Below are 12,206 nucleotides of genomic sequence, written 5' to 3' on the forward strand. Positions count from 1 at the left end.
CTCCCTATAACTTGAATGCAAGCAATGTAAAATTATTTCAGTATAATTGACATTTGAATTGTATTACCTTCCGATGAAACAACAACTATATTCAAATCTTCTTCGACATAAAACATCATTCCTGTCGACGAAATCATTTTTTGTACAAACAGCTTTATTTCTGATGAACGAATGGTACTGTTTACGAGTATCGTAGTTCGAATATACACGAAGACCGCTATGCATTCTTTTGTTGCACTTATAAACCTAATATTGTCAGTGTCGAAGTTGTTCTCCGTACGTAATTTGTTCAACAGTTCTATTTGCTGGTCCTCATCTTTAACATCATGTAATATCAGTTTCACTGGAGTCATATGATCCCCTTCTTATAAAAAACAACAAAACATTCTGTATGGTTTAAGTTTACAAGAAAATGGCATTAATGAAAACTACATTTGATAATAACTGTATACTTCGCGATACATCACAGGTTAAAGCGAACACATAGAAATATTGGGTCAGTGTACGTGGTTTAATTGTCAATGAAAATGTACATAAAGAGAAGCATATGCTATTATAGTGGTATGTCGTTGTATTCTTATTGACATTTAAACATTTAAATTTCTTTAAGTACAGCACGATTTTGTATATTTCTTTCAAAATTGAATGAACAAAAGTTCAAGTTATATTTAGCCAAAACCCAAGGAAGATGATGTTTTGGTTAAGTAATGAAAGCATTGACATTTAAACAATATATGAGATCTATTTTGTAAAGAAATATGCATTTAAATTAATAAATGATGTATTTCTGTCAATTTTTTCTCTAAGGATGCAGGTTTTATAAATCTTTAAGTTTGATTTTTTTTTGACACCTGCGTTTTTTCGAACAAAATATACTTAGTCCACATTACAGCAACGTTCAAACCTATGGTTACGTTACCGCATTATTTATACGTTTGCGTATTCAAAAAATGTCTTTTTAGAGGAGTCTAAATAAAGCACAAATAACATTTACGAAAAGACCAAAAAAAAGTGAAAAAAAGTATACTTCAACTAGAGGCTCTAAAGAGCCTGTGTCGCTCAACTTGGTATATGTGAATTAAACAAAGGAAGCAGACAGTTCATGACAAAATTGTGTTTAGGTGATTGTGATGTGTTTGTACAATTTACTTTACTGAACATTCTTGCTGCTTACAATTATCTCTATCTATAATGAACTTGTCCGTGTAGTTTCAGTGGAAAATGTTAGTAAACATTTACAAATTTTATGAAAATTGTTAAAAATTGATTATATAGGACAATAACTTCTCAGGGGGTCAATTGACCATTTTGGTCATTTTGACTTATTTTTGAGTCTTAAATTGCTGTACATTATTGCTGTTTACAGTTAATCTCTATCTATAATAATATTCAAGGTAATAACCCAAAACAGCAAAATTCCCTAAAATTACCAATTTAGGGGCAGCAACCTATCAACAAGTTGTCCGATTCATCTAAAAATTTCAGGGCAGATAGATCTTGACCAGATAAAAATTGATTATATAGGACAATAACTTCTTAGGGGGTCAATTGACCATTTTGGTCATTTTGACTTATTTTTGAGTCTTAAATTGCTGTACATTATTGCTGTTTACAGTTAATCTCTATCTATAATAATATTCAAGGTAATAACCCAAAACAGCAAAATTCCCTAAAATTACCAATTTAGGGGCAGCAACCTATCAACAAGTTGTCCGATTCATCTAAAAATTTCAGGGCAGATAGATCTTGACCAGATAAAAATTGATTATATAGGAAAATAACTTCTTAGGGGGTCAATTGACCATTTTGGTCATTTTGACTTATTTTTGAGTCTTAAATTGCTGTACATTATTGCTGTTTACAGTTAATCTCTATCTATAATATTCAAGGTAATAACCCAAAACAGCAAAATTCCCTAACATTACCAATTTAGGGGCAGCAACCTATCAACAAGTTGTCCGAATCATCTAAAAATTTCAGGGCAGATAGATCTTGACCAGATAAATTTTTTACCCCAGTCAGATTCGCTCTAAATGCTTTGGTTTTGAGTTATAAGCCAAAAACTGCATTTTACCCCTATGTTCCATTTTTAGCCGTAGCGGCCATCTTGGTTGATTTGCTAAGTCACAAAACACAATATTTAAACTAGATAGCCTAATGATGACTCTGGCTATGTTTGGTAAAATTTGGCCCAGTAGTTTCAGAGGAGAAGATTTTTGTAAAAGTTAACTAAGATTTACGAAAAATGGTTAAAAATTTACTATAAAGGGCAATTACTTCTAAAGGCGTCAACTGACCATTTTGGTCATGTTGACTTATTTGTATATCTTACTTTGCTGAACATTATTGCTGTTTACAGTTTATCTCCATCTAAAATAATATTCAAGATAATAACCAAAAAAAGTAAAATTTCCTTAAAATTACCAATTTAAGGGCAGCAACCCAACAATGGTTGTCCGATTCATCTGAAAATTTCAGGGCAGATAGATTTTGACCAGATGAAAATTTTTACCCCATAGTCAGATTTGCTCTAAATGCTTTGGTTTTTGAGTTAAAGGCCAAAAACTCCATTTTACCCCTATGTTCTATTTTTAGCCGTAGCGGCCATCTTGGTTGGTTTGACAAGTCACAAAACACATTTTTAAACTAGATAGCCTAAAAATGATTCTGGCTATGTTTGGTAAAATTTGGCTCAGTAGTTTTAGAGGAGAAGATTTTTGTAAAAATAAAGTAAGATTTACGAAAAATGGTTAAAAATTGACTATAAAGGGCAATAACTCCTAAAGGCGTCAACTGACCATTTTGGTCATGTTGACTTATTTGTAAATCTTACTTTGCTGAACATTATTTCTGTTTACAGTTTATCTCCATCTATAATAATATTCAAGATAATAACCAAAAACAGTAAAATTTCCTTAAAATTACCAATTTAGGGGCAGCAACCCAACAATGGGTTGTCTGATTCATCTGAAAATTTCAGGGCAGATAGATCTGATAAACAATTTCACCCATGACAGATTTGCTTTTGATTTATAAGCCAAAAACTGCATTTTACCCCTATGTTATATTTTTAGCCATGGCGGCCATCTTGGTTGGTTAGCCGGGTAAAAAAACACAAATCTTAAACTAGATACGTCAATGATGATTGTGGCCAAGTTTGGTTTAATTTGGCCCAGTAGTTTCAGAGGAGAAGATTTTTGTAAAAGTTAACACCGGACGACGGACTACGGACGACGGACGCCAAGTGATGAGAAAAGCTCAATTGGCCCTTCGTGCCCGATGAGCTAAGAAACGCATTTGACTAACAGGTCAAACAACGGATGTGCTAAAGCCCTATTGACTGTCATTGGCAATTGACAAATAAACAGATGACAAGATGTAACAAAATGGATCTTTATTATTCATCTAATACCAAACAGAAGACATACAAAATTACGTCTAAACCGGTGACAACTCTACGACAGATTCTTTTTCCTCTGAATATCAGTGATGGTGATACAAGACTGAACACACATTATTTATGTATAATTTGTATAAATAACAGCTCAACATGAACAATGTTAGACGTGTAAATCTGTGGAAGCAATTATTTGTCCTTTCATGGTCGGGATTCGAACTCATTCTACTGAGATATCGTGACACCAAATCGCTAGCATTATGCCACTAGACCAATTGACCTTCTTGGCTCGACAAAAAAGATAATGCATCTTTAATATGATATATACCTAAAATTTCACCAAATACAGAACTATTTGTAAAACATACCATTTAAGCTCTGAGACTCATTTAACTTTGCCACAACATGTGCGATTGAATTTCCTTCATAGAAATGAAGTTCTTTGTTGCCAACCTTTAATGTCAATTTTTCTGCAAAAAAAATAACAAAGTGAATTTGAAATAGATCGTTGTGTGGGTATTCAATCATTTCTTGACATATCAAATCGTACATGCAGTATGGTGTCAAACACACTATAAGTATCTACATTTGTGTATCACTTTTTGTATATTTTTTGCCAGATGATTAAAAACATATTTTGGGGAATTAAGAAATCAATTTTTTTTTTAATTTGAACCTAAAACTCGATTATTTCTACTTAGGTTTGGTAGCAAAAAATGCAATAGTCTTGAATATTTCCGTTTTTTTTTAAATGCTGAATATTTAAGAAAAAAATATTTATTTAAAAACAATGACGTAAAAATTTGTTAAAACAAACTTATAACGCAGATGGCTTATTATAAATTGAATGTTTTCCAAATCAAGTAGATACACGACTGTCATTCCTGATATCTAAAAAAAAATCATCTTGCAAAAAAATAAATCACGATTGGATTTCATAAGATGTGCCATCGGATCGTTAATCCATAATTTAATATACAATTTAAATGAATAATCTGTCCATTTGTATTATCAAAAGGTGAGCAAAACAGACAAAAATCTGTATGTTGAAACGACTTCAAGTTCCACAAAAATAATGTTCGCTAACTAGGGGTAAATAAGATTGAAACAGAAGTGATGTTGTTTTATCTGTAGATTGACCTTAGTATTTTAGAAAAAACATAAACATTTAGTGAAAGTCTAGTAAGCCGTGTATGTCGCTCCTAAAGCGTTCCGTTACCACACAAGACTATTTTACCTATCTACATATTAGAAGGTTATAAGATAACATAAACATGTTCACATCTACGACATTAGATCTCCTATGGATATTCAAGAGGGACGAAAGATACGAGAGAGAGAGAGAGAGAGAGAGAGAGAGAGAGAGAGAGAGAGAGAGAGAGAGAGAGAGAGAGAGAGAGAGAGAGAGAGAGAGAGAGAGAGAGAGAGAGAGAGAGAGAGAGAGAGAGAGAGAGAGAGAGAGAGAGAGACAGAAAATCAAACTTATAGATAGAAAATACACTGACAACTTCATGACTTAAATAAAAAAGACAAACAGTCTAATGATAGTACAGAATACACAACATAGAAAATTCAAGACAAAGCAACACAAACCCCACCAAACACAGGGGGTAGTATCAGGGTTAGCAGATCCTGCTTCACCTGTGGCACCCGTCGTGTTGCTTATGTTATTGCAAATCCGGTAAATAGTCTTACAAAAAAATGTATTCGGTAGGTAAAATTTGCAAAAAGGGAAGGGTATTGTAGTTACGACATAAGGAACGTATCCGATATCATCGGTGAAAAGGTTATTTCATAACGGTCAACCAACTCGTTATGGCGGCCGTAAAATTTACGAAGGGATGATTTCAACTTCACCATTTGAAATTCTTGGTTTAATAGCTTCCTTGTGAGTAGCAATTGCCTATCAAGGAACTCAAGATAGGGAATACAAGTACGGGAATATCGTACCAATTGGTATATACTCTGTATGCAGGCGCCATTGGAATGTTACGACATAGAAATAATTGTATATTTGGCAATCATACAACATCTTTTTTTTTTTTTTTTTTTTTTTTTTTTTACAACTTCAGATACTTTATTTTGCTAAATTAGTTGTTAACAAATCTCCATAATGTTACAACAATGGCATTAAGGTTCTGCCCTGTATGGTTAATTACCAATAAAACCAGGGGATTTTATTGGTAAACTTTTTATAATTTTACATACATGTAGTATTGCGTGTTAGTTACAATTAACAGAGTAATAGCTGTCTACAACATGTACTTTACTTCACAATGAAAAGAAAAACGGAACTTTGACCGTCTTTTGTTTAGCTTTTAGTTTTGGATTAATCGAAAGTGAAAGAGCATGGTTTCGATCGGATTAAGAGGTCAGTATAATTGAATTATGGTAGTTTTTAGATAGTGTCTTATCTTTCAAGTACGCTAAACATTGAATGATATACTATATATGATAATCAAACAAAAAATTAAAAAGCAATTTCGTTAGAAATTTGTCATTTGTTGCCTTCTTTTTATTTCAATGACATTTTAGTGATTCTCAAAAATGTAGGTCAATCAACTATAAATATGACAGCCAGAGAATCAATTTTCTAAAATTTTTCTTTGAAATTTTCTCAAAAAGGAGTTTTCCGGATGATATAAAATTTGTGTATCAATTTCGTTTTTTAGGACTGACATCATATTCACATATTTGGTTCTCTTTTCTGATAAATAAAAGCATTTATAAATCACAAAGCAAACAATTGTTGTAATATGATTAAGTACATGATAATCCACATCTTCAATTTTGTACCCTACTACAAGATTTTGTAGACAAAAAACATGTTGCCCAATATTAAGATACATAAATATTTTGTGTAGTAATGTCCAATAATTTTTTACCCATGTGCATTCAAAGAAAAAATGATTATAGCTATCAGATTTAGAACATAGTTCACAGTTTTCACTATTAACTACCTTCCAGCGATACAAATTATGGTTAATAGCTGAAATATTATGCAGATATTTCCATCTAAACATTTTTAATCTATTATCTTTTAAAAAAAGAAAGGTGAAAGATAATTTTTTCTTAATGAAATATATAACATTTTCACCTGATAGTTGGTTTTTCCATGAGCAAAAACCTACTGGAAGCTCTTTATTTGACCTGATAATAATATTATAAATTTCTTTAAACTTAATTTTGTCTAGATCGTAATACAATTCATTAATTAACATTTTAATGTCTTGTGTAATGTTGATTTTAGTATGTTTTGATATATTGCTCTTTAATTTTTGGATCCAACTTTTGGGTAAAGCTTTCCGAAGGGAACATTTTTCGGAAATCCAATTTTGTTTCTTTTTAAGTTTATCTAATATTTTATGAGAAATTTCTCCTTTATCATCAATTACATCATTTACAAAAATTATGTTTTCCTTTACCCAATTACCATTATATAAACTTTTACCACCTGTTTTTATATATTGGTTTCCCCAAATAACTTGCTTTCTTATATCTCTATAATTATCAGGTACTTTCGTCTTTCCACCTCCATTTTTAATCCAACATTTCAAAATTTCAAAGTAAAATGTAGGTAAGTTTTTAAAGGTTTTCTAGTGACTTATGAGTATTAAGATTCATTTTAAATATTAAATTATTTTCCCCAAACTCTCTAAAATAAAAAGTAGGTATGATTTTCCAGTTAGCACAAGTCTCATCAGTTAATCTTTTAACCCAATTTATTTTAATAGCCTCAATGTATGCGTCAATATCTTTCATTTTTAATCCCCCTTCAATATAATCATTTCTTAACACTGAGCGTTTAACTTTCTCGCTACCACCCTCCCATAAAAAATTAAATAAGATTTTTTTAAATTGACTAATAATTTCACTGCTTAGATTTATCAATGAAGCAACGTATGTTATATTGGGAATAACTAGTGTTTTAATTATAGTTATTTTTCCTATCATACTCAATTTTCTTTTCTTCCAATCATTTAGTATCCTTTCTGATTTTTCAAACTGTCTTTCTATATTTATTGTTTCACATTCTTTTTTGTTCAGGCCAAAATAAATGCCAAGACTTTTCACCGTCTCTTTCCAATTGATACTTTCAAATTTGTCTTTGCAGTGTTTTAGTTTACCTAACCATATACCTTCTGTTTTATTTCTATTAAGTTTAAGCCCTGAAAAAGATCCAAAAGTTTCTATTAAATTAAGTGCATTTTTTATTTCATTTTTAGATCTTAGAAAGAGAGTTGTATCATCTGCTAGCTGTGAGATTTTTAGGCTGTGAGTATTTTTATCAATTTTTATTTGTATCCCTTTCAGATCATTATTATCCCTTATCCTACAAGCCAGTATTTCAACTGATAAAACAAACAATAACGCGCTTAAAGGGCATCCTTGTCGAATTCCCCGTTGAATCCCGAAGGTTTCAGAAATCCACCCATTATTCAAAATACACCCTTTTATATCATGGTAAAGTGTTTTGACCCACTTTTGAAAAGACTTATTAAATCCAAATTTTTTTAATGATTCCAGCATAAAGTCCCATTCGAGTGAATCGAACGCTTTAGAAAAGTCAATAAATAGTATAGCTCCATCAATATTAAAGTTTTCAGCATAATCTATAATATCTTGAATTTGGCGTACGTTAAATCCTATATATCGATTTTTAACATAACCATTTTGATCTCTATGTATAATTAGGGGTAAGATTTTTTTTAGTCTTTGTGCTAAAGTATATGTAATAAGTTTTACATCAGTATTCAATAAAGTAATTGGACGGTAATTATCTAAGGACAAAGGGTCATTTTTTTTGAAAATCAATGATATTATCCCAATCTTTTGGGTCTCAGATAAAGTTTCATTATCATAACATGTATTAGAAACATTCAATACAATATGTTTTAAATTTGGCCAAAATTGTCGATAAAACTCAACTGTTAAGCCATCTTTGCCTGGAGTCTTATTTAGTTTCATATTATAAATAGAAGATGTTAGCTCTTCTAAAGTTAATTTACCATCCACTTGTTTGCTTTCACAAGGAGTTAAAGAATGATCAATGGGGGTATTTTCTATGTATGTCTTTAAAATTTCAGTTTCGGGACATGTACTTTTGTACAGAGATTTATAATACTTACATCTAAAATTTCACTTTGATCAACAGTAACCTCACCGGTTTTGGTCATTAGTTTATTAATAGATTTTTTAGCCTGTCTATTTTTTTCTAGAGATAAAAAGTACTTAGTATTTTTTTCCCCTTCCTCTACCCATTTTATTCTTGATCTAACTTGGACTCCTTTGGCTTTTAAAGAGTATATCTCTTCTAAATCTTTTTCTAAATTTTTTATTTGATTAAAAAGTTCATTATTTTTCCTATCAGGTAATTTGTCTAATCTTTCATTTAAAAGATTTAGTTTGTTTTCCATTATTAAAAAATTATTTTTCCTTTCTCTGGCTTTTGATTTACAGTATTGGATAGTAGACTCTCTTATGTCAGTTTTTAGCAGGTCCCACTGATTTAGGACATTTGTAAGATTAAAATTTTGCTCATACTTTTCAATTAACTTATTTATTAGTTTATTGTACTGAGTATCAGTCAATATACTGTTATTCATTTTAAAATATCCTTTACCCCGATTATTTGCATAAATGTCTAATTTAAGCGAAATAGCCTGGTGGTCTGTGAATGAAATTTGTGCAGGCCTGATATCAGCAGATACAGTACTTAGGCGTGCTTGTGTGCATATTATAAAGAAGTCTATTCTACTAGCTTCATTTGTAGAATTTTTTCTTTTCCATGTGAATTGTTTTTTATCTTTATTTAATTGTCTCCAAATGTCTATCAATTTATGTGCTTTAATTAATTGTTTTAAACCATTGACTGGCTTTTTTAACTTTTTATGTAATTTATTGTTCTTTGTATCTAAAGCTGAGAGTAAATCATTCATATCTCCCCCTACTATTAGAGCACCAAGAGTGTGTTCTTCAATTAATTTACTTACTTTTTTATAAAATTGGTTTCTTGCATGAACTTCATTAGGTGCATACAAGTTTACTAAGGTAAAAATCTTATCTTGAATTTCTATATTAATTATAATAATTCTCCCTTCTTTATCACAAAATTCATTAATTAATTTAAAGTCTTGTGATTTATTAATAAAGTAAGAAACTCCCCTTGAATTTGTTGTGCCTAGGCTGTGAAGATGTTTGCCATGGAATTCATTGTTAATTTGCTTTATCAAATCTTTTGACAAGTGAGTTTCTTGTGCCATTAAAATGTCGCATTTCTGCTGTTGAAACCAAGAGAATAATCTAAAGCGCTTTTCCTTTCTCGCTAAACCTTGACAATTAAGTGAGCAAATGTGGAAGTTTTTTGTTTTCATTATAGTATTAAAGAAGTTTAATTGTTGATCTCTTAAACGATTTATTTAAATCTAGCAAAATGTATAAACCTGTTCTATGTATCGTGACCCAGATAAACATGTAGTTATTTTTAGACTTATAAATAGCACAGGTAAAGTTAATTTCTATTTTTAGTTTCATTACTGACTTTCTGAAAACGTCTTGTATTTTGTAAACATTAGCATTGTCATTTACTGTAATTTTGATAGCGCGGGTGGTTCTTTTGTATTTACAACTTTTATATTTTTTTACAGATATGGAATTAATCGTGTCACAGAATGTTGTTAGCCAATTTATGACTTTACTAGAAGTGCTTAATTCTGGAAATATGTGCACAACGAAGAAGTGTGTGATATCTAAGTTTAAGAACAGTTGGATATTTTTGGCTGTTTTTTTAATGTTTATAAAAAATAACTGTGTAGAAATATGTTCGTATCCTGAAGAAAAGAACATCGGAAGATTGTCATTTACCGAAACTGTACTTTTATACTTTTTTTTATTATTCAATTTCATGTATCACAACTGTTTTTGGAATTTTTACACATATGTCAATTAATTTATTTTGTAAACAAAAATCCCGTACTCCTTGCACTCCGGAAAAAAACCAGTTTGAAAGCAGTTAAATTTGTAAAAAAAATGTTTATCATGAATCTTGTATTTTTTTTTAATGTGACTCCCTTCACAATCTACCACATCCTTCATGATTACATTGTAATAATGACCTTTTTTTAAATATGGAATTTTATCTATCTATAGAATGCTAGTATATAATGACCATTGCTTACAAATGGATATTCGACGCAATATATAATTTGCCTTTTAACATATGCTCTACCTCGATCAGTAATATTTTATATTCGTAATTATCTGTTCATCAATGTATTGGAATTAGTTACCTTTAAGACATTCTATTTCCCGAAGAGCACGGAGATAGTTTTCTGTTGTTTCCGGTTCCAAAGAACAAGACTGATAGTGTTTAATCTTTTCTTCATGTCCATCTTCACCTGTTTTATTCAAATAATTATCAATACGCCTTCCAATTTCAATACTGGTAGTAAAGAATTCGTTCATGACTTGCTCTGATATCTCTGCATCAACCTTATGAACCATGTAGTTCCTTTTTCGGCGAAGCCTTTCTACATCATCACCTTCCTCAATTTCATTTGGCAGTGGATTTGTACCCCAGTTTCTTGTTGGTGTAGGAATCAAACCTCTAAAATACTTCGCTATCTTGTATATAATTGAGAAATCTAATTTGGAAAATCCGTCTGTTATTAAAGTTTGGATTGTGTGAATTTCAATTGAATTAATCTTTTTCGTTAGAAAATATCTATCTTTCATAATCATCTTATATAGATCTGGCGCTGATATAGGTTGATGTTGCATCAGATCTTGCATTATTGCATTACATACATCTAGCACAACCATACTGCATCTTGCACACCTTATATTGCTTGGAGTTGCCATGTTTATTGAAACTGAAATCAAACTTGATCCGCATAATATTATCAATAACATTTCAATATAGTTGTTAGTTGCTAAAAATATGAAAACAGTAAAGTTTTCATAATTTGGAAACAAATATATTTTTATAATCTGATTTTACATTCTTCACTCTGTCTGCCTCAAATGTGAAGCTTATTTGTTGTAGATTGTTTCATTTCACGAATGTTTTATAGATCGTTCAGGACCAATGAATGAATGAATGAATTCTTTATTTGCAAAGCAGTAGTTACATGCTATAGCAACACAAACATATTTACATTGTGACACACAATAAACAACAGAGAACAATTTCATAAGATAGTACAATAGAAAAATGATCAACTTATTAAATGTGATCTAATCTGCCAGGCAGAATGAAAATTTGTGCAGAAGAACAATATTATAGTAAAATATAAGAAAATACCAATTACTATGATGCTGTTTACGTAAAATAAAATGTTATCGGTAATTGATCTTATGTTCCCTAACACTAATGCTTTTTTAGGCTAGCTATAGTTGCTAACATGAACTTCATTTGATCTAGCAGGAGGATAGTTGTCTCATTGGTTATCTTACCACATCATCTTATATGTATACAATATTTATGTAGTACCTTTATAAGTCAAATATAAAGTCTACGGCAATTTACATGTATTTTACGATATATAAATCATCATCATGTCGATACATAAAAAGGATTCATGAATAGAAGACAACATCACCTGTCTCTGCGTTGCATACATAATATTACTAGACATAAGTTCTAGCAGAAAAGTAACTGTCTTATTTGTTTTTATGGGATATTTTCTTTTTGAAAGTTCATACTTTCATATCCGTAAAGGTCATTGGTTCAGAAGTAAGTGTAATATTTACCTACGTTTCTTTTAATCAAAATGTTTGATATATTGGCAACGGAAAAAGAGGTGATATG

General features: G+C 30.6%; 1 protein-coding gene and 1 long non-coding RNA gene across 2 annotated transcripts in view; one reads left to right on the forward strand and one right to left on the reverse strand.

Annotated features, from left to right (window-relative positions):
- LOC134684747 (uncharacterized) overlaps positions 1 to 11,263 on the reverse strand; it is a 33,078-nt gene extending 21,815 nt beyond the window's left edge. The window contains exons 1-3 of the mRNA XM_063544054.1: positions 10,687 to 11,263; positions 3,766 to 3,867; positions 68 to 364 (exon numbers count right to left, since the gene is read on the reverse strand). Coding sequence (XP_063400124.1) covers positions 68 to 364; positions 3,766 to 3,867; positions 10,687 to 11,257 — 970 coding nt within the window. The 5' untranslated portion in view covers positions 11,258 to 11,263. The remainder of the gene's footprint in view (positions 1 to 67; positions 365 to 3,765; positions 3,868 to 10,686) is intronic.
- On the forward strand, positions 5,540 to 10,106 carry LOC134683994 (uncharacterized). The gene is made up of 3 exons (XR_010101133.1): positions 5,540 to 5,768; positions 7,624 to 7,672; positions 10,045 to 10,106. It is a non-coding gene; the product is annotated as an uncharacterized LOC134683994 (long non-coding RNA).
- Positions 11,264 to 12,206: the final 943 nt, after the last annotated feature.

This window comes from Mytilus trossulus, chromosome 9 (assembly GCF_036588685.1).
Source record: "Mytilus trossulus isolate FHL-02 chromosome 9, PNRI_Mtr1.1.1.hap1, whole genome shotgun sequence".
NCBI lineage: Eukaryota > Metazoa > Mollusca > Bivalvia > Mytilida > Mytilidae > Mytilus > Mytilus trossulus.